The sequence below is a fragment of the Dipteris shenzhenensis genome, chromosome 10 (genome assembly GCF_047967505.1).
Source record: "Dipteris shenzhenensis isolate YYH24624 ecotype China chromosome 10, Dip_SZ_1.0, whole genome shotgun sequence".
NCBI lineage: Eukaryota > Viridiplantae > Streptophyta > Polypodiopsida > Gleicheniales > Dipteridaceae > Dipteris > Dipteris shenzhenensis.
In genome coordinates this window covers 676,671-700,710 of record NC_141605.1, presented here as the reverse complement: position 1 = coordinate 700,710, position 24,040 = coordinate 676,671, and the positions used below count along the sequence as shown (strand labels likewise).

At 43.9% G+C, this 24,040-nt stretch overlaps 1 protein-coding gene across 1 annotated transcript; it reads right to left on the bottom strand.

Annotated features, from left to right (window-relative positions):
• Positions 1-277: 277 nt before the first annotated feature.
• Positions 278-23,268, bottom strand: LOC147897234 (ASC1-like protein). The gene is made up of 6 exons (XM_087380972.1): positions 22,802-23,268; positions 2,585-2,814; positions 2,282-2,437; positions 1,332-1,517; positions 853-1,037; positions 278-733 (listed from the first exon to the last, which is right to left on the bottom strand). Exons 1-6 carry the CDS (start codon positions 22,946-22,948, stop codon positions 705-707), a joined length of 933 nt encoding a protein of 310 aa, XP_087237098.1. The 5' UTR covers positions 22,949-23,268; the 3' UTR covers positions 278-704.
• Positions 23,269-24,040: the final 772 nt, after the last annotated feature.

Here is a 24,040-nt window from a genome sequence, read left to right as displayed (position 1 = left end):
CTCTCGAGTACCCACTAGCGAACCTAGGTAAAGAACAACTCAAAACACACACACACACACACACAAGTAGTGCTTGCTTGTTTTTACACGTATTTATGTATTGTTATGTATGTATGTGAAATGGAAAACCCACTCTCCTTCAGGAAAAAGCAAGCTCTTAACTCACATTGATTAGGAATATAAGGTAAACAACCGAAAAGAGTTTGCATTATGAGTATCACAATGATCAAATTGAAAGTCTTTTACAACAACTGAGCTTATGATTAAACAAGAATTATAACATTTCTTAAATTTACTGATTTCTATTAAAGGGAATAATCTGAGTGTGCGATGCCTTCACAGCAGGTCACTTGGACAAGTATTGATTAGAGCATATAAGCCTTTGCCGCCTTACACCCACAAAACTTCATTGTACGATTGGAGCTTTAGATACTAAAGCATCAGCAATGCTCAATGTTTACCTGCTTAATGATACCTGAGGAAGATACAAATTTGCCATCATCCACTGTCCACACATAAAGTGAGCTCTGTATAGCGCTACTTGTGACTGCTATTGGTTCTACAACGATTCTTATCAAATGAGGAGACCACTCTCACAGGGAGAAACAGCAGCCATGGAAAACAAATGGTCCGAGCATGGACAACTCGATTTGGCACTTGCAGACTGCCATCATAGACAACTTTTGCCAGTTCAGTGGTCAGCTTCAGTCATCCTTATCCTCCCCTTCTGAATCTGCAGATTTACAATATATTTCCTTTCTAAGGACGCTCTCCACAGAAGTGTAAGAACCTGCGAGGTTGCATCTCAAAAAAACCAGAGACAATTTTCAGAAGCTATTGAAGAATGCATACCTGATCGTACATCTTCTCCAATCTTTCCCCTTGCTTGGACTTGCTTAGCAAGCATTCTAAAAATGAGTATCCACCAATAGATGTGGAGAACAAGAAGGCTGATAAGGAGTGAATTAAAAAGGTAATAGTAGATAGGGCCTTCTCTTTCATGCTTCTTCCTATCCAAAGTCTGCAGGACTTCATAACTGTGCAGCAATATAGCAGTAAAGACAAAAGGTTAATTTCATATGATACCAAACACAAAATAAGACCACTAGCACACTGAACTCTCTTGTCAAATATACATCTAAGCTCAGAAACTGAGAATCTTTATCAAAATATGTTGCAATTCGCTGTAAATACTTTATTCAAGGAGATAAAGGGATAATAAAAGCGTGATTTTATCTGCTATGAAGCGCTTAATGTAAGCAAGGCCTTCTATGGAGAATCAGTGAAACTCAGATTATATGTGACTATAAACCAAGAACTTAATTCACTACCTTGTACTCCATATAATCCAGAAAGGAAAGTAAATGAGTCGAAACAGGACCCATGAGCCTGCAAAAAAAATGAAGGCCAAGCTTGGTATCAAGGTGGAACCACTGTACTTTGTCATCTTGCCTATTTCCAGAAAGAAGTCACTTGCATCATGGAGAGAGAGTACAACTGAACCAACTCGAGCAAACCTGCTCATCAGAAACAAAATTAAAAGCCCGTCTTTCCCATGAGCTCATGCCACAATTCTTGTTAGATATTGAACCACGTCAGAATCCCAAATTTTATTTAACTTTCCAATGAGCTTTTTGAGAAAAATAAGTATAGATATAGCAGCCTACAATTTTGCAACAGCAATCCCAAACTTCCAAGTTTTCAATATCAATCCATCTTTTTTCCTCAGTTGCCTTCACAGAGGCCCACATAAAATGTCCTTGAATGTACTTAATGGGCCTGAATTTCTGTAGGACAGATGCCCAATTGGTCAAGGGCATAACCCTTAAGATAATGCATATCTTCATTCACCTTCAAAGGCTGTGTAAATATTAGCAGTTTTTATTGGGCGAAGAGTGTAAGCATATCCAGGAAACCGGTTTCACTGCCAGAATCCTCCCAAACTATGGTCTGCTAAGTTCTCCCCATTTAGGCATCAGTTTTGTGCACCTTGCTGCTATAATTCGAGTTGATTTGTATCTCAAAAACCACTTTGGGAGGGTCGTAGGTTAATGATATCACAGTCCCTTGCCCTCTCCCCCCTCCCTTCCTTTTGAAGACACACAATTCTCGAGCCTAGATACTGGACCCAAAAAGCATTCCAAAAATAGTAACTATGGCAGCCATGATGAAGGCAACAATAGGGATAAAGGTACCTTATGGACATTTCTAGAATGAAAAATGCATATCGTTAGAAAAAAGTGCATGCGGAATCAAAACCACTAAAGATCACAAAGCATACTTTGCCACGTATGAGAACACAACGAGTGCAACTGTGGCCACATGATGAGCCATGCTAACACCAAAATCTGAACGTCGTGTCTCCCAGAACATCAATGCAAAGATGCTGTAGGTATAAAAACCACCAGTATACATGTACAGCGTCCTGAGCTTTGTCCTGCAACGATAAGCAAACAGACTTCAGTTCCTAAAAACATCTAACTATTGTCAACACTGCTAAATGTTCAAGGCTTCCATGTACTAACTATAAACATATCCATTGTTATCAACTCTGCAGGCAGCCTCATGGCTGAGAAAATCTTACTTCACTTTCTGATCTGGCCAGACCTGGTCTCCTGGCCCACTCCAAAACTTCTTTGTGTCTGTAAACCAAGGCTCGTCATATGTCACTGCCAATGCTAGGAGCTCTTCTGACAGATAATACATGTATTTCCATCCAGACTCCTTGAATTTAATATGGTTCTTCTGACGTTCTTCAAGCTCTACCTGGCTAAGGTCCTTCACAGAACCTATTACAAAATTTCTCCCAAGCCTCTGCAGGGACAGCAAATTCCCGTCATCTCTCTCTCTCTCTCTCTCTCACCCCTTGCTGATCTTCCATCACTACTCTCTTCTGTCGCTGATCTTCCCATTGCTACTCTCTCTCTTCCGTCGCTCGTCGTTCAGGCTGTTCAGGCCGCCATTGCAGACAGAGGGTACAGCCCTCATCAAGGAGTTCAAATCAAAATCAAAAGACTCTCAGTCTTAAACTGATGTATTGCGGATTATATCTGTTTTGTTTCAGTCTACATTGTACAATGTAGGTAATTTAAATAGTTGCTTTTTGCACTGCCTTGTGCCCTCCCTAATCAGATGTATTAGTTTGGAGGTTTCTTTGTTGTCCCATAGAGCATCATTTCATGTGTTTAGGAGGTTGGGACCATGTGGGCACAAGGACACATGTCATCCTTCCATGTTTTTAAATCCCTAAATGGTCTCTCGTGGACATTAATAAACTCTCTCTCTCTCTCTCTCTCTCTCTCTCTCTTTGCGACACACGTGAGGTGGATATCGAGCAGCATACCCTGATGTGATGCCCCAAATACTATGAGATCGGTGAGAGGTACCATTGGCCTTTTCAGCCACAGATACACAAGTCTAAATGGAGTCATGGACAACCCAAACCAGAGATGCATTGCACTCTTCCTACACAAGGTCACCCAACTCAAGTCTAGACTCCTGAAACTTGTCATGGCTCACAGCCCCAAACAATTGCAGATTATAGACTTCTTTATAGGAGAAGTGGGTGGGAGACGAGACAGGACCAAACACGAGCTTTAGCACACCAAGTCAGCAACTAGACACACCCACGCAAGCACCCATCCCATTTGAGGTACCATCATTGCGGCGGTGTACTCTTATATTGGTTTCAGTTCTCTTTGGTCTCATAGGCTATATTGGCCTTCCATAGATGTCAATAAATCTCTCTCTCTCTCTCTCTCACACACACACACACACACACACACACACACAATTTTTTTTTTTTTGGTGAAACCAAGATACTTATATTATGAAACATTCATTTACATCTGGGCAGTGCTCAAAAGAGAGCCAAAGCCCTATCCATCAGAAGCAGTAAAAGAAAAGCTGAATACAGGAAATATCCAAATCTTCCTCATGTATGGCATCATATAAAGACTGCCGCAATGAGGCTCGGAAGAACTCATATGGATGTTGAAGGGGAGAATTCAGATATGCTTGATTGCGCTGCAGCCAGAGGGTCCATAAGGCCCAGTATTTGATCCAGTGAAAGAAAAGAGAATACTGTGACAAAGAAGCTAATAGTTTGCCATACATCCAGAAAAAACCTGTAGAATCTGTGTGCTGGAAATCTGAGAGATAAGAAATAGGAGATTCTATCTAGAAGGTCTCTAGAATATGAACAAAACCACAGTAAATGCGGAATACTCTCAGATATAAGGTGACATCTTGGACATAGAGGTGAAGCTATCCATCTTTGAGCCAATTTCACCCTTACTGGAAGAATACCAACAATACATCTCCATAAAAAGAGTCGTTGCTTCAAAGGCATTTTCAACTTCCATATCAATTGCAATTTTCCTTTCCACTAGGCTAATGACTTGTTCAAATGCCATAGAGAATTAGCGTGATGGGCAATCTAGGGAGGAGGTAATATCAATCGATAAGCCTGTATAGAAGTCAATAAATGCAAAGGCCTAGAGGATATGCTTGTATTTGAAGACTGAAGGTGCCAATCTTGAAGCCTGTCTCTGACATTCAATGTCGGAATCGGAACCAGAGGGAGTAAGAGATCACCAATAGCTTTCCAAATAGGTCTATGATGCATCCCCAGATTGTATTGTCGACATGCTACTGGAAAAGTGAGAATATTTTCTTGCATATCTACCATGTCATCAATGAACCGGATACCCATTTTCATAAGATTGTAAGCTCTGATGGGTTGTTGAACAGCAAGGGGAGAGGAAAACACAGCACTCCAATGAATACTTTCCATTCTGAGTGAGAAAGCTATAGAAGCAGGATGGGGAGACCATTTGATGTGAGAGAGTACTTGCTTCCAGTCCTGAATCAAGGAATTAGAAAATGGACAACCAGGGATTTTACCTTGAAATTTGCCAAGTACTACTTCCAATGGATCAACTAGCCAATGTCCATAAGCATTTGTGCTCATCTGTCCACACAATATTGCCAACATAATAGACCAAGGCTGCTCTTGTTGAAAAAATGTCTTGAGCATAGTGATCTTTCTTGCCAACACATGAAATTGGATGTTTATTATATTCAAACCACCATGCATTCTTGGTGAGCAAAGCAAGTCCATTTTGAGCAGCCGTAAAGCTTTTTTATGAAGCTTAGTTTTCCAAAAAATCTCCATGGCTTGAGACATAAAGGAAATGAGATCTCGAGATGACCAATGTAATAGAGGAAGGTAGAACTGGACATAAGCTAGAACAATAGACTGGACAATTCGAAGCCGTACATGCAGAGGCCAAGTGGAGATCTTCCAATATTCTAATTTGTCCTGAATTTTGTTTGACACCCACGACATTTGTTGCTTATTGCTGATTTTCCAGCCAATGGGATAGCCCAAATGTCTTACTATGTTTTCCGGATAAATAATCTGGCCTGGCCACAGGATGGCATGCCAGTCACAATGCTTGGGAGGCAAGAGTTTTGATTTCTGAAAATTGATTTTAAGACCAGCTGCCAACCCAAAATCTGAAAGGGTATCCATCAAGAGGCGAATCTCCAAAGGACTATTCTTTGGCATGAAGAATGAATCACCTTCATAGGCCTGTGCAATGAAGGGTCGTGAACCAAAAATATAAAGCCCCTCTAGCTGTCCAGTATCAAAAGAAGCAAAGGATGTGAAGCGATGGCATAAAGCAAAGCATTGAGAGGGCATCCCTGTCGAACTGAACGTTCAAGAGTCCAAGACTCAGACAAATGATTCCCTATAAAGCATTGTGCAGTGGAATCTGAGTAAAGCCGATATATGACATTAACTAGCTTTGGCCCAAAACCAAGTTTTAACATGATTTGAGAGACATAATCCCACTGTACTGTATCAAATGCCTTCGCCACATCCACCTGCATGACCAACACATCTTGATCTGAATATTTTGCATATTCCATTGCGATGAGAGTGTTAGAGATATTGTCATGTATGTGCCGTCTTGGAACAAAACCATATTGCCTGGGATGAAGTCCATCATGAAGGATATCCTTTATCCGATGTACCAACATTTTGGCAATCAGTTTGTATATAGCCGGCATCAAAGTGATGGGCCTCTAGTCATCCATAGTCTCACATAGAGATTTTTTGGGCACAAGCTTAACCAGACCATGCTTCCAAGCTGAGGGAAGATGTTGGTGCTGCCAGGCTACATTTATAAACTGCAGAATTGGACCCTTCAATTCAGGCCAAAAGACTTCAAAAAATTCAACCGTCAGACCATCCCAGCCAGTGGATTTATATTTACCCAAATGCCTAAGAGCTTCATCCAATTCAAAAAAGACATTTCCAGCATTGAGGCTTTTTGCAAGGAGACAATAGGAGAAACAAGCTCAGTAAATCTGTTACGAGCTGAAACAACCTGAGGTGTAGAAGAAGATGGCTGAGAAAAAAGAAGCTGAAAATGATCCAAACATTGTTTTTCTAGCTGAGATAGAGTCTGGGTCCAAAGGCCCTCTGGTTTCCTGACCCTCATGATAGATTGGCTTTGTCTATGTGCATGTAAGTTCCGAAAAAAAGATTTCGAGGAACAGCCCTTATCTAGCATAGGTTTAGCTCTGGCCCGTATCTGCCAATTGGACAGCTTGCGTTTATCATTGGCATCAATTATGGAGGAAGCACAAGACAATCAATGCTGCTCAGAAGCAGATAGAGATCTTTGATGACTAATCTGTACCAAATACTGCTTGTATGATTTTGCCCACTGGATATGCTATCTGGTTTCTGCCATGTACCATCTTCCATATTCCTTAATGACAATGGCCTGCAAGCCAGTCTGATCATATGCTGGAATTTTTCATGAGAGAGATATAATTGATTGACCTGTGAATTCCTGACTGAAGAGAACTGCAAGTCATCCAAAGGCATACCAAAAGAAAGGGTGAGCCAAAGTGGAGTATGATCAGATAATTGTTGTGAATAATCAGTCCACATTTGACATGTATATTCATCATATTGCTGAGCATGAATGAGATAATATCTATCAAGCATGGCCCAATATTCTGTAAAAGCATTATGATGATATGTAAATCCCATAACTGATGGGTGAGTTGCTGTCCATAAATCTGCAAATTGAAGTGATGATGTCATATGTTCCCATTGCTGGATTTCAGAGGGCAGCATATGGGATTTATGTGTGGTATTGTCCTTCCAGTGAGAAGAATTGTTGAAATCACCACAAAGTAGAGCATTTGAAGACCAAGGATATTGCTTGATGGAGTTCCATATTTGAGCTCTGGAAGCTGAATTTTGAGAGGCATACAAAGATCCTATTTCAAAAATCTCTCCATTAATCATACATTGGATAATCATCCATCGTCCACCAAGATCATTATATGCTATCCAGGGTTGCAGATCGTGTCTGGCTAAAATGCACAGCCCAGAGAATTGTTCAGATCCTGAGTAAAATATATCGTATCCAGAAAAAAACCCATGCTGGCCAGCAAAAAAATGCTGATTATGCTCTTGCAGACACACAACATCTGGATGAGTTGTATTTATATAATGCCATAGAAGCCTCCATTTATTCTGGTTGCAGAGGCCCTGTATATTATAGGAAAAACATTTAAGAGAAGCACGCATGAAAATATATACAAGAGATGATCGGTCCTCCAAAAGAACGGGAGGCCTCAAGCCTCTGCCATTGCCACAGGGTTTGCTGACCCTCAGCATCCAATTCCCTAAAAATATCATCTTCTTCAGAAAGGGGAAGACCCTTCTTGACTGCATTAACCCATGCCTTTGAGACGGGGTTACTTGGAGAGGTAGAAGATTGTCCTGGAGAAGGAACAGAGGCATCCCGATTACGAGATTGGAGAGGTCTTTGTTTGAGAGGCACCGTCTTCTTTGCAGTCTGCCATCCCTCATGAGAAGATGAGTTATTTTCCCCTAACTTGCTTTTTCCTTTATCCTTATTTTGAGCTGAATTGGCCTGGCTCCCTGTATGAACTGAAGGCTTTGCTCCTTTAGCTTCAATCTTTTCCACATATGTCTTCTAGCCTCCTTTATTAGATGGCAGAGGAATAGCTGCTGGAGGAGGTGGATGAAGGATAGAGGGACACTCTGAAGCAAGATGCCCAAACTTGTGACAAGAAAAACAAGCTCCAGCAAAAATGCCCCATTTTAAAGTGAAATATTTCTTTCCCAAATTAACACCCTCAATCTCAACTGCAATAGAGGAGGGGGTCGGTCTATCAGTATCCCATAATATGCAAAAACGATTTTTATTACCTGTGGGACGAGGGAAACAGATCACTTGTTCCAATGTCATAGCTAGACCTGGAAGCTCTGTTCTCATGTAATCTGGAAAATCAACCACTTCAACCCACACAGGGCAATGATGCTTGATGAGGTTCTAATAGTCCTTATTAGGGGACCAGGGCATGATATGCACCATTTGTCGACCAAAAAATAAAGGAGACATTTCCAGCATCTTTTGTTTTGTCAAAGCATCCAAAAGATGAACTTCATAAAATCCTCGGGAGGCAAAATAGACTCCTTCTACATAGCATCCACCTAGGAGAGAATTCACCCATTGTCCCACATCATTAGCAGAGGGAATTTTGCTTGGGAAAAAGATGATAACTGTAGTTTGAGAGAGCTTCTTCAAAGGATGCACAAGAGATGGCAACTTCATTTTGTAAGTGAGTTCCAAAGCGGGTTGAATCCATTCCCTTCTACTTCGTTGAAAATCATCATTCAACATATCAAACACATAGGAAGCATCTTCAGATGAAGGAGCTATGGGGGAAGAGGTTTCCCTTGATTGTCTTTTGGGTTCAGGAGAGAGTGCTCTCTTGACATAATACTTGTTTGCTTCTGCCATGGAGGCTAAGAGATGCAACAGATATTAAACGGAGAGAATCAGACAGGGCACAAAGAAGGGCTGACAGGCTGTACGGACGCTGGAGTGAAGGACTGCACGGACGTACGGAGGAACTGTACGAACTTGAGGAAAATTTGGCGATTGTACGGAAGGATTAACGGAGACAGTACGGAGGAATTGACAGGCGTACGGAAAATTTGGCGATTGTACGGAAGGATTAACGTAGACAGTATGGACGGACTGTACGGACTTGAGGAAGGAAGACTGCAGGTAAGAAAGGTCGTGCAAGGTGGAACGGAGTCACGAAGGTAAGTCAGCCTGACGCAAAATCTGCGTACTGCCGTACGGGAACCGTACGACGGGCATACGAAAGTACGGACAGAAGTACGTGGGCCACACGATCTCGGACGAGCACTCAAACCCTCACGATCGACCTCTCTCTCACACACACACACACACGCACACCACATAGACACACACACACCGAGCACCACACACAAACACACACACCTCTCACACAAACACTTTCTTTTTTTGTAAAACCACAGCTTAAATTATCAAAGACTATGTAATACAGAAGGTGAACTCCGTGATGGAGTCAACCTTTGAAAGTCAAAAGCAATGGAAAAAAACATCCAAGACCAAAGTATCCAGATCTCCCTGTTGAATACAATCATAGAGTGACTGACACACACCTCTCACACACACACACACACACACACACACTTGCGCGTTCGCACACATACACACACTCACACTCACATGCACTGCTATTGAACAGCTGCGAGTCTCGTCCCACCGGATCAGGATTGAGACAAAGAGAGCCACATGCACACATCCAGAGCAATGAATCTACAGTCTATGCACACTGGAGGAGGTACACACATCCAGAGCAATGAATCTACAGTCTATGCACACAGAGGAGCACTTTCTATGTACATGCCCAGTCTAACTATGAGATTCATGGATGATATCACTGCCTCTTTCAGGAGGGACGTTCAGACCCTTTCTCAACTGATCCATTTTCATGATCGAGTTTGCATCGGCCTCTACTTGATCGAGATGTGACCACGTAGGGAGACTCTATCAAGACAGATCAGATAGTAAGACGCAACCGTAACACGACCGGACAGAGCTACATCAAACACAACATCATGTCACAAATTTCTACACATTCGAGTTGGCACCCAGTCACAATGAATAGGAGAAGGAGCTAGCTGAGATGAGGACAGGGTGAATTAGCGGGAAGAGGAGACAAGGAGCAATGGAGCCAAGAATCATTCTTGATATGGCCCACCTCATACAGAGATCATGGAGGCCATGACCCCCACCACAGTGAGACACGACCCAATAGAGCCAAATAAAAGATATTGTTGTATCCCATCATAAAAATGCTGAGGCACCAGGATCATAGTTGATTAAATCTTTTGTTTTTCGAAAATTTTTAAAACCTGCTCATCAGAGAGAGCTAGAAAAACAGCAAGTCAGAGGCTGAAGGTGCTACCTCAACCCTACGGTGGACTGCAAAAGAGGAATTTGGCTGAACTCCAAAAGAGGAGTTTTTCTCTTGATACTCTCCAACGCGGGAGCAAAGTGTGAAGAAGAGATATCCACACCGACCTGGCAGCCCTAAGCATCTAACAAAACACCCCTTTCAATCTAAGTAATACCGAAATCAGCCCCCCAATTTGGAGTGTCCTCGTCGCTAATCCAATTCATATGTGGTCCTGCTGTAGAGTAAAATCAATCCAAGGATGTCCTGAAAGGATGGAGAGACTGTGGAGTAGCATCCAAAAAAATAGCAATGTCATCAACAAGCTCACTCTCCAAGATCTCCTCATCCTGTCTTACGTGAAGTCTCAGCCCCATAATCTACAAATCTCCTCATCCTGCCTTACGGGAAGGGGCAAGAGGACATCCCTGATAGACTAATCTACAAATCTAAAATAATCTCTCTCCCTTGGCCCCTTTGATAAGCATCTGGCTGTAGGCTGATCTATACAAAGAAGATACCCCTCCGATCCAAGAATCTTAAAATCCAACCATTGAAGTGTACACTCTAGAAAAAGCCATTCTACTTGGTTGTAAGCTTTCCAAAAATCCAAGGGTAGAATGGCTAGCCTCTGGCCACTCTGCATAGCCCAATCCAATGTCTCTCAAAATGAAAAGATATTATCGAAAATGCTTGGCCATGCACAAAGCCATTTGCTTATCATGGATAAGATCCAGAAGAAATGGCTGTAAACAAAAAAATGATAGCTTTGGCTAAAATCTTGTAAAAGATGTCCAAAAGAGTGACTGGCATCCATAGGGAAACTAAATTATCCAACCCCCTTTGGGATAAGATGAATGAGACCCTTTGCAAGTGAATCAAGCATAGCACCAGAGTCCCAAACGCCCTGCAAGACATTGGTAACATAGTCCTCATTGTTCCCAAAAAGCAATGAGAAAAGATGGTGGTTTTTTGCTTTACACTGCAATTTATTGCATTTTTGGGTCTTTCAGTCAATTTGCCCTCTTTAGGATGCAATTTCCGTGAAGAAATTGGGGCTTTTGGCATTCTGATGCAATTTGATAATATACAAGCATTTTGGGACTCTTGCAAGCAATTTTGGACTCATTTTGAGTGACATTGCAGACATTGGCAAATTTTGCAGTATTTTTTTGGCAGATTGAGAGCATTTGCAGGATAATTGAAGTGCATTTTGAGCCTTTGATAGGCTGTGACAGCATTTGTCACTGTGGGCAGATTTTTCTTTGCAGATTTCACTTGTGCATTTTACATCCCAAGAAGGGATTTTACTTGGTCAGTTTGCTGTATTTTTTTGAGATTATCTGGTGAAAATGGCTCAAAACAACCCCAATGAGGTGTTCGGAGTTCTCACACAGGAGGATAAGTTAGATGGCACCAACTACTCCTTGTGGAGTTTCATGGTTCGCAATATCTTGGTTGGCAGACATCTTTGGGATTATGTCAATGGAGATGAAGCAAGACTAGATATAGCGACTACACCTGTCGCTCCTACAGTTGGAGGCAGGAGTAGAGGTGCAAATGCAGCACAAGTAGTTGGAGCAGCCGCTCCAGGAGCTCCCACAGCAGAGTGGAAAAGATGGGACTCTAGAGATGCACAAGCTCTTTTCTCTTTCTGTCAAGAGGTTCATTATACCTCATATTCGGTCATGCAAGACATCTATGGATGGCAGCTTGGGAGATACTAGAGAGTATGTTTGCAGCAAGAAATGATGCCAGGGTTTCCTTTCTGAAGCGAGAACTTTCCCATACGCATATGGAGGAGGGAGATTCCATGAATTCTCACCTCACAAAGCTTCAGGACTTGAGGGAACAATTGCTGAATATTGATGACATCATTCCGGATTCAAAGATGATCACCACCACTTTGAACTCTCTTCCTGAGTCCTATCTCGGTTTTCACCCCTCGCTGAATTTGTCATTGAGGGGGGGCAGCAATCCTCTCTCTTTTCACGAGTTGGTAGGACTTCTGTTGCAGAAGGAATAGAGTTGCAGAAATATGGCACCCCGGGCTGGCGAGCATGCTATGCTCTCCAAGTTCAAGCCCAAGGGTAAAGGGCAGCAAAAGCCACATGCCGATTAATCAGCCCACACATCAGCATAAAGCTGATTCTGGACAGCCTTCTTATAAGGCAAAGGGTGATACAAATAAGCAGAAAAAGAAGGGCATCTGTCATTATTGCAAGAAGCCAAGTCATTATATTGGAGAATGCAAGAAGTGCATAGCCAAAAAGAAGAAAAGGGATTCCGGTATGGCTGTGTCAGATGCATCAGTTCCACATTCTCATGATGGGGGAGATGTTGCAGCCAACTTTGTTGAAGAGCACTATGCCTTTCTATCTTGCACTTCAGATTTTTCACTGGGTAGTTCAGATGTTACAGCCACTAATGATGATGACCCATATGTTTTCTTGACTTGCAATTATGATCCTTCAAAGGATGCATGCTCACTTAGTGTCGATGAGACACTTCATACTTGGTATTTTGACAGTGGTACTTCAAAGCACATCACTTCCAAGAAGAGTCTGTTTGTATCTCTACATCCTCCACCCACCAAAAAGAAGGTGACTTGTGCGAATAGTTCTTATTATTCAATGTGTGGAGTGGGATACATTATTCTCACATGCACTGATGGCATAGATTTCAGAATTTCAGATGTTCTCTATGTGCCACGGAGAAAGAAGAATTTGCTTTCAATGTCCTCACTCAATAGAGGAGGATTTCAGGTTGTTTTTTATGATGACAATTGTGCAGTCAGAGACAATTAGAATGACTATGCTTTGATGTTGTCTGGCACTTTGTATCGGGGTCTTTTTCAGCTTGATCTATATGAAAAAAGATCCAATCTTGCATTATCAGTTAGCACTCCCAATGCTGCGATGCAGAATGCGGAGTTATGGCATGCCAAGTATGGGCACATAAGCTATGGCAGCTTAATGACACTTCAGAGGCATGATATGGTTGATGCATTGCCTCCTTTGGAGTCGCCTCCTCCTCATGCATGTGAAGGCTGCATTCTTGGCAAAATGCATAGACTTCCTTCAAAAAGGATGGTGCACTGAAAGCTACATGAAAATTACAGCTTATTCACACTGATGTCTACGGTCCCATGAGGACACCTGCTTTTGGGGGTTATCTCTATTTTGTTACATTCATAGATGACTTTACCAACTACACTTGGGTCTATGGTCTCAAGGCAAAATCAGAAGTGTTTATGTATTTCAAACACTTTATGGCTATAGTTGAGAATGAGATAGGACTCAAGGTGCAGACACTTCGAATAGATTGAGGGAGGGAGTATATGTCTCATGAATTTGAGACATTTTTTAAGGAGAAAGGCATCATGCATCAGCTTACAATGAGGCTTACACCTCAACAGAATGGCAAAGCTGAGCGGAAGAATCGCACTGCCATGGAGATAAATAGATGCATGCTCACAAGTAAGAAGTTGCCTCACAGGTTTTGGCTAGAAGGCCTCATGTGTGCCAACTATATTTTGAATCGGGCACCTACAAAGGCTTTGAAGACAATCACTCCCTATGAGGCATGGCATGGGAGAAAGCCTTCAGTGGACCGTTTCAGAGTTTTTGGTTGTGTTGCATATGCCCATGTGCCTGTGGAATTTAGACACAAGTTGTCAAATAAGGCACTCAAATGCATTTTTGTGGGATATAGTTCACAAAGCAAAGGCTATCGTCTCTACAATCTTGCTACACGCAAGATTTTTGTTAGTGGAGATGTTCTATTCTCTGAAAATTCCGCACATACACATGCTGGATTTCAGATTCCAGCTTCTTCAGATGATATGTTTGAGGAGATGCTTCCTATAGCATTTGGTTCCCCCGCTGAAACTCAGAATTTACAACCTCCTCCTCCAGATACACATGTCCAGATTCAGCCCCCGTCTGATTTAGGACCACCTTAGGGTGTGGATGAAGTTGTCGGGCAAGAAATTTAAGAGATACACGCAGCCAAAACAGTCCCGAATTGGTTGCTTCAGACTCTTAGGGAGAGTAAGCTTGCGGCTCCATTGCCTGCCAGGACTCGTAGTGCAGTAAGACACACAAGGGGGGCTCTTTCTGTTGAATCAGCTTATGCAGGTACTCTTCTTGACGAGGAGCCTGAGACATTTGAAGAAGCAAAGGATAATGTGCATTGGATCAGTGCCATGGTATGCAAGCTGAATAAAGCTTTGTATGGGCTGAAACAAGCCCCATGTGCATGGTATGCAAAAATTGATGCCTTTCCAACCAACAAGGGGCTGCACAATAGTCCAACTGAGAGCACCCTCTACATCAAGAAGGATGGGGGGGATATTTTGGTCATCATTCTTTATGTAGATGACATGCTGCTCACCGGATCAAATGAGGAAGTAATTGCAGATTTCAAAGTCCAATTGAAAGCTACATTTGATATGTCAGACTTGGGCTTGTTACATTTCTATTTGGGGATCCACTTTATTCAAGAGAAACATGGCATTGTTATGTCTCAGTCCAAGTATGTTCAAAAGCTCTTGGACAGATTCAACATGCATGATTGCAAGCCTATGTCCACTCCCATGGAGCCAGGGCTGAAGCTTACAATGCATGATGCAGGTGAATCAGTTGATGCCACACTCTATAGCCAGGCTATTGGATGCCTCATGTATCTTTGCAATATACGACCTGATATTCAGTTTTCAGTTTCTCAGGTGAGCAGGTATATGCACAGCCCAAAGACAACACATTGGCAGGCTGTAAAACACATCTTCCGTTACTTGCAAGGCACAAAGTCTTATGGCTTGATGTTTCCCAGGGGGGTTGACTTGCAGATGCATGCTTACAGTGACTCAAATTGGGATGGAGACTATGATACTAGGCAGTCCACCAGTGGGAATTGTTTCTTTCTAGGACATGCTTGCATTTCTTGGTTGAGCAAGAAACAATCTACAGTGGCTACCTCCTCATGTGAAGCTGCGTACAGGGCAGCTTTCACAGCAACAGTTGAATGTGTTTGGCTGCGTCGTTTGTTTGCTGATCTTCGTCTTTCATTGGAAGGTCCTTCTCCGATTCTCACTGATAGTCAGAGTGCTATAGCAGTGGCAAAGAATCTTGTGTTTCATGCTCGCACGAAGCACATTGAGGTTCGCACGAAGCACATTGAGGTTCACTATCACTATGTCAGAGAGAAGTTGCGTGCAGGAGAGATCAGTATGATCTATGTGTCAACACATGACAATGTTGCAGACATCTTCACCAAAGCACTTCCACGTGAGAAGTTTGAGGCATTTTGCAGTGCCCTGAACTTATCTCCTTTTGGTGATTGATCATTTCCTTGTACATGACATTGGCACTACAAGGGGGTGTTAGAATTATTATTATATTCTAGGCAATGACCAATGTAATATAATAAGTAAATTAGGAGCATTTTTCCCTCTTTAGAGGTTTTTCCCCCTAACCCCAATTAGTTCACTAACTACAGTTAGTAAAGGATAAGGTTTTGTCACTTAGACAAAACCTTTCCCTGCTTTGTATGTTGTTCACCTTATCTATTGCAACTTACGTTCAACACTCTGTCTCTCTTGCTCTCTCTTTTTCCATCTTTCCTGCCCTATGCCTCCCAACCAGAAGGCGTAGGTGGCCGACTAACAGGTTAGCCCACTTCAGCCTGAGAAAAGGCACCACAGGAGTAGCTCTCCGGCTCCAAGAGCAGCCACACATGTCTCCAAACCTGGCTAGACAAATGGCAACCATCCTACCCTAGACTACCCGGGGCGGGCACAACCACAAGCGAAGGCCCTCTCTGTGTACCCTATCCTCTCTCTGGGTGGGCACACCCACAAGCAAGGCCCTGTCTCTCTAGAGTGACATCAGAAGATGTTGGCCTCCAACACACCCTCTCTCAAAACCTGGATGGAACTCAAGTGCTAGGGAGTTGGGTGTGCCACTCGAAAAACTAGAGGAATCCGTCATGTAATGTTCCATCGTTGAAGACTGCCATAGGTACTATCAAAGAAGCCCCCTCGTGGTATGAATTGCCTCAGCACAATAACTGGAAACCTGGAACTGTTGCACCTAGGCCACAGATGCTAGATACACTCCTCTCCGGTACTGGTACAATAAGTCATCTGTTACAACAATCCAATTGTTCACACTGATACATTACTCCAACCAAAGGTATTGATACAATAATCCAATTGATACTACCCCCGTGCAAGGTCCACTTCCTTGCCTGGGCACCTGTATGTTAGAGTTGGATAGTCCCCTCTCAGGTCAAAACTAGTATACTAACTCCAGATTAATGAACCTCAGTGCTCTAGTAACAATGGGCATATAGCAGCTCACAAGGATCAATCAAGTGTGTCTACATTCCCGCGCTCGCACTCTTCAGAACCATCCTGATCTTTTGCCAAGAAGAAATAAATTCACCCATCCTGATCTCCAACAGCTTATCACACAATAGCTACAACAGAACACAAGGAAACCCCTTCTGGATCTGTCAAGTCGTAACATCCAAACAAAATACATACTGGGAACATACTACCACTTGAGTTGGCGGGAACCACTACACCTGTCTGGCAAGTACTGCTATCACAAACAAGCAAGCAATCCTCCGTCGGGAACAGAAAGCTGCTTAGCAACGCATCCTGCCGTGTGCTACTAGAAGACTAGAATAAACATCGTAGCAACAGTAACACCGTCGTAGTGGATACAGCTCCCCTCACTACTCCTTTGAGGACATTGCCGCAAATAGTAGTCACCTTTCTGGCCACATCACTTACATTTATGTGACACCTTGAGTGCTTCCCATTCCTCACCTTTCAACTTCTTTCGTCCTTTATGTTCAGCTGCCAAAGCCTTAGGCTGACTCTCATAGGTACGATCTACAGATCTCTCCTCCTAGTCAAGCACCATCTGGACCAGTCCCTCCCATGTCAACACATTCAAGGACGAATAAGGTACCATGAGGAGGTTTGGACCACACACAGGCCCCAATGGCCATAGCTCCAACAGCCCCCCAGGGGCCAAATATCCGAAACAGCAATTCAACAACTTGGTGCCATTAATGCGACCCCCCACAAAGGTCAACCCATCGTACTGGCCCATCACACACACAGACCCAGCAAAATACGTGCACTGCATAAGCCATCACCCCTACATCAGACACCTTCGAAACCATGCCACGGTCTGCCACAAAATCTACCAGAAAGTACTTAGATCTCGCCCATGAGGTCTAACTTGGCTCTGATACCACTGTTGGTAGCCACCGCATGGCTGCCACGTGTCAAGGTGGGCACCGAGTACGGGGGGGTCCCAAGCCCCACCTCCTAGCCACACCACAGACTCTCCCTTGTCCAAAAAGCCGGCAAGACTTTGGAAGAGGGACTTATCACCTCAATATATCCAAGGAACCCTTCATGTCACTTATCCTTATGGGATTCATCCTTCTTTTGTCCACGTGTCATCACGCGCTAAGGAGCCTCTTTTCACCCCTCCAATATCCAATTAATCCAAGGTACCATGAGGAGATTTGGAGACCACAGGCCCCAATGGCCATAACTCCAAACACTTGGGATCCAACAATCTCATCTGATCTTCCAGGGAAACCCTCTCCATGGGAGAGGTTTAATTGTACAGCGACAACAAATGCTCCCGGATACTCTTGGCCACCGTCGTGTACTTCATGTGATTAATTGCCTGAGGAGTACAGTTAAGAAAGATAAACAACCTTGCCCTTGCATAGACACGATTCCACAGCTGAGACAGGGTCTCAGCCTCCTTCTACTCCAAGATGCCAAGGTTGGATGCAAGGGGATCAGGCCTGGCGACTCCCACCAAAATGAAGTCCACCAGATCATATGACTGTAGCACAGACTCCATCATGACCTACCAACACTGTAATGAGTCCATCCGATTGACGGTCGATCCGGAAAGTGGGAAAAGCTAGAGTTTTTGCCTTGCTCTCCACCATCTCAGTCAGGGTCGACATGTCGGAGTGAAGAGAGAATGAAATTGAGAAAGAAAGAAAGAAAGTTTATTAATGTCCACGGGAGACCATAGGTCTATGGGACAACAAGAAACCTCCAAACTAATACAACTGATTTAGGAGGGCACAAGGCAGCTCCCAAGGACTGCAAAGAGCAACTTAGATTACCTACATAGTAGACTGAAATAAAAGAGATATAATCGACCACACATCAGTTTAAGATTGAGAGTCTTTTGATTTTGATTTAAACTCCTTGATGAGGGTTATACGCTCACGATATACTGCCCATTTTCCTTCCTTCCTAGCAGCCCTAACCTTGGCTAGTTCTGCTGCTTTTTGGGCTAGTTGGGCTCCAATGAGTTCTTCGGCTATCCAAATCTTAGTAACTTTCAGCTTGTATGATTGGCGTAGGAGCTTTAGTTGTATATTCCCTGAACTAACTGTGAGTACAGCATGTCCTTTTGAAATTATGAATATTAGTCATGGAATCCTTGTCATCATCTCCCGCCCATTCAATGCTAGGAGTAGCTGCTTTGATGTTTGCTAAAGTCTCATTGTATGAGTCCTCAACCTTGAACCAACCTTCTGGAAGCCCCCCAATCCTGATCTTCAATGCATTCTCTCGTTTGGCTTCGTGTTCCTTGATTTCTGCTTGGATATCACTCTTACTTGCCTTTGTGTCTACTTTTTTCATGTTTTGTACATCAGCTTGTACAAGATCCTTCACTGTAGGAAGTAGTTGTGGGTAAGGAGGGGAAGCCTTGTATGTCTGCATTGCCTCATCAGCCACATCCTGTTTACCAAATCCTTCGAAGGCTTGTACTTGAGCTGTGAGAGCGTCTACTTGTCACTGTAGATCTCTCATGCGTTGAAAATAAATATGATCATACTGTCCAAGGATGGGTCGGTCAAAACCACCTCGATAGTATGTCTTTGCATAGGGAGAGGGTGTCTTGGCGACTTAGGAATAAAGAGGTTTCCTTGTAGAAGTTGGTGATATTGGGGTTACAGTAGAGGGAGATTTTGAAGATAGGTGAGGCCATTCCATTTGAGCCATATCTAAAAGTCACCCCCTGGCTGAAGCCAACCCTCGGGCTGGGCTGAGGGTTCATCCTAGCTTGGGGTTAGGGGACGGAGAGAGAGTCTCTGACGAAGAAGTTGACGAGCTGACTACAAGCAACAACGGGAGAAGAGAGGTGGATGAGACAGAAGGGGAGAAGGGGATGGACGCGTAGAAGGGGAGAAGAGGGCCAGATATGGTGATGAAGAGGCTATGAGCCTAAAGACCTTCACACCCCACTGTCCCGCCCTTTAGAAAACCTCCCTTCAAATCTGAAAACACCCTTCAAAGTCTGTGTACCTTCCCTGACTCCCAACAGTGCACACTTCACACAATCCTCCTCACGAACACCTCCGAACAACAGCCCTAAACCTCCTCTCTGTTTGCTGGCTCAACACTCCCTCCACACCTGGGGTCTCTAGCCAATCGTGGCTCTGATAACATGTGAGAAGTGCAGCGGAACCTCACACACACCAAACTGGAAAGAGGAGAGAGAAAGAAAGAAAGTCTATTAACGTCCACTGGAGACCAAAAGGTCTATGGGACAGCAAGAAACCCTATAGTACATCTACTTTAGGGAGGGCACATGGCAGCTCCCAAGGAGTGCAAAAAGCCACCCACATTATTTAGAATACCTGCATGATAGTTTGGAAGAGTAAACAGCCATACATCAGTTTATAACTGAGAGTCTTTTGGTTTTGATTTGAACTCTCTGATTAGTGCTACGCCTTCACGGTAAACTGCCCATTTTCCATCCTTTCTAGCAGCCCTGACTTTAGCTAATTTAGTTGCCTTAATCTTAAGTTGAGCTTGTGTAAGCTCCTCTGCTATCCATACTTTGGTGCCCTTCAACTTGTAAGATTGTCGAATTGATCCACATATCTTTTGACTTCAGTGTAAGGACTGTATGACCTTTATAGTGCAAAATAGAAGCTGGCTTGGAGTCGTCATCATCTTGCTCATCATCATCCACCCATTCAATGTTGGGCAAGCTTGCTTTGATCTTTGTCAATATTTCATTGTATGTGTCCTCCTCTTTTTCCAATCTTTTGGGAGTCCCCCTATTCTAATCTTCGGCGCATTATCACATGTTCTTTAATCTCTGCTTGAATATCTGACTTACATGCTTTGGTGTCCACTTCCACAATCACTTCCTTCTTAACAGTTTGTACTTCAGTGTGAACAAGATCTTTGACTGTAGATACTAGCTACGGGGTAGGAGGGGCATCATCAATTACTGCCTGCTTACCAGGCCCTTCCAGAATGTGAAGTCGAGCCTTTACTTCTGCCAGTTCCAAACGTAGCTCTCTCGCTGCCTGCTGCAGATAAAAAATCTGATCCTGTTGCCCAAGGATGGGTCGTTTTGAGCCTTCTTGTTGGTAATTCCATGCATATGGAGAGGGTGTTATGGCTGCAACTATAGAGTACCAAGTCTTGATGAATGTTGAGGGAGTTGAGGGGGACTTGGAGGAGAGGGTAGGCCAGTCCATAGTTGGCTGTCTGTTTGAACCCCCTAGCTTAACCTGACCCCTAGGTTGGATTGGGGGTTTAGCCCAACTCGGGGTTAGGGTTAGTTAGCTGCTTCTAACGGGTATGGAGGGGGAGGTATGAATGGAGAGGTACGGCTGCTGCTGACCAGCTGTACAGTACTGGCTGCCTACCGACGGGCTGTATGGACGGGGGGAGGTACGGACGACACGACTGTACGGTATTGGCTGCCTGCTGATGGACTGTATGGACGGGGGAGAGGTACGGAGGACGGAGGTGCAGATGTACGGAGGTACTGACGAGGTACGAACAAGGTACGGAGGTACAACGGGGAAAGAGAGAGAGGGAGAGAGAGAGAGAGAAGAGAAGTGCAAGTGATCTCAGGAAAAAACCCCGTCCAGAGGGAAAAACCTCTGGCTCTATATGGCTGAACTGTTCCACACTGAGATACAATGAGAGGAAAGGAGGGGGGCCTATATATAGCCCCAGCCCCTCCCCCAGTCGGCTGCAACAATAGAGCCAACCCCCTGCTCTAGGGGCCGACCAGCAAGTAGGGTGTGACGACCCACCTCTAGGCTCCATGGGCTGCTGCATAGCCCTATAAAGGGGCTGCTCTCCTAATGTGCCTAGCGCAAGTGGACATGGAGGGAAGATCTTCAAGCCTGGTTTGTGCATTGGCACGCTGACAAGTCTGTCATATCTCTTGCTCCGAGCCTTGGCCACACCATCTCGCTCGGCCTGCTGTTCCATGCAATCTGACTAGACAAACTAAGTGATCACTCTCTGAGTGGAATTTGACTGAGCACCGTGATCTTGTCTATGTGCCCTGAGTAGTAGTCTGCATATCGTATGGTCTCCTGAATGAAAGTCGCCAGACATCCCTGACTCGGGTGAGACATGAGGCTGGAGAGGGGTCTGAACCCATCCCTGAAGAGACATGATGACAACCTAGGATCTCATGGTACACAGGACATCTGAAAGCAAAATGCTACTCTTACTGAATTTCATCTAGATCACATAGGGTGCGTGTCAGAAGCCAATGGCCCCAGTGCAGATGCCCACTTAGAGACTCCACCCATTCAGCTCACTGTGTCTCGTTTTTTCCAATCTCGTAGTCCCTTTGGTCTTTCGAAGACTTTAATACTCTGTCTCTCTCTTTCTCATGCAAAGCAGCAAGCGCAAATACCTTAGCAAGAGAGGGAGAAGAAGATGGTGAGACCAAGCAATTGAGACATACTACCATATAAGGATTTCATATCACGTTCCAAAACTTTTGGAACAGGACAGCTATGGGGCTGTATGCCTCACCCTCCAATGGCTTGGAGAGGCCTGACGGCATAAAGGGATGCTTCTCGGAACAAAAGAGGTAAGGAAACTACAAAGGAGATGAAAAGGCAAGCACAGTAGGATGGAAAACGCAACTCTGATCTTAACGAAGGAAATATATGTTACATTTACAAGTTACAGCGTGAATATTCTCGATTCAACAAAAAAAGGATGCAACATTCAGGGGAAAATGAACTACTACTATTTCAAAATTAAGGCGCATGCATTTGCAAGCTCGATCGAGCCCGTTTCCCCAGATCTCCCGCCTAAACCCTCTCATGAAAGCGATCCAAGAGGAGAGGCCACCTAGTGCCAGGCCCCGACAAACAGAAGGCGTAACTCGATATTCTTGCCGCGAAGCAACGAAAGCTTTTAAAAACTTTCGCCTACAGAAGTCTCTCGGGAACGACAGGATAATTTGACGCCAACACACAGACTAGAAGACAGCTAATGCAGTGACAAAAATAATTTAAACAGCAGCATTTCTGTGTATCGTACCTTCTCGATTCACGTCAACGATAGCATTGTACAAAAAGCCCGTTAAGCGTACGCACTTAAGGCGATACCGACCTCCAGAATAAAGCGATCGAGCAAAAAACGCGCTGCCGGGAAGAGCAATGCGAACGCGGGAATCATAATGAAGTCTTCAAAGCGAGGCTCTCTTTCTTGCTCCCAACCCGCCATCTGTAGCCAAGCCGCCACAGCGGAACCTGCCATCTCCGATACCGTGCCTTGCAGATAGATTGGAAAGATATAGTCAGGTGAGATGAGGATCTTAGAGAAGGCAGCTTGGAGAGGGTGGTAAGATACGCATCAAAGAGCCTCTGCTGCTCGCCCGCGATGGCCTAGACGCAATTCCAAGCTCATCCTAAGATATAATGAACCTGTTGAAGTCATCCAGAATAGGAAGGCCCCAAAGCTGAAAATGCGCTCTGTTGATGAGATCGATGGGTTCCGGAAACGTGTAGAAGCGACCTGTGAAGTCGGATTGTTGATGTAAGCGATGAGGCATGTTGAGCATGATGCAAGTGAAGAGAAACAAGGCAAAGTATTGCACGGATGGAGACAAATTTCGTCGAGCTATAGCAAAAACAGCCGTGGGACAAATTTGTGAATTGGCTCCCGATCTACAATTCAACCCCAGTCTGGAGGGAGAGGAGAAGTGACCCTAAAATGGACAAACTAGAGCAAGCCTGGCAGCGGCGTAAAGCTGAACTGCTCTGGGCAATGACAAAAATTGTCTGGACGTAAGTACTTCGAAGACCAATGAGCAAAGGCGATCGGTGAAAAGTCACAATTGACACGTGGTCAATAAGCGAGAAAGTTCCGTCAGGAGCAAGAAAAGTGTACAACATATGTCTCTCCCCCTTCCCTTACCAAGGACTGCTACCTTACACACTTTTAATTCTGATATATGATATGACCTCAAGGTGGAGAAATTTGTGAATTCCCATCTAATAAGTATCCTTCCTTTCACATGTAACCTTAAGTGGGTGTAGCCAAGTTGGTTGTAATGGGCGTGTTACGCCCCCTTTGTAGGTTTATGTTCTCTCTCTAATGTCATCTCTTCTTTTTTTATTATTGAAAGAGGTATTCTCATATATTCCACAAAATAGTATCTTACATACAGCTCAGACAATGCTCAGACAAAAGACATCTCACTCAAAATACTCAAAAGGCGGACTCTAGCGCTCTCCTCGGGCCAACTGGCCACTAGCCATTTCACTTGGATCGCTATGTCAACTACTGCTTGTTTACAATTGAGAGAAAAGATAACCGAACTGTCTAATGTCATCTCTTCTATGTTGA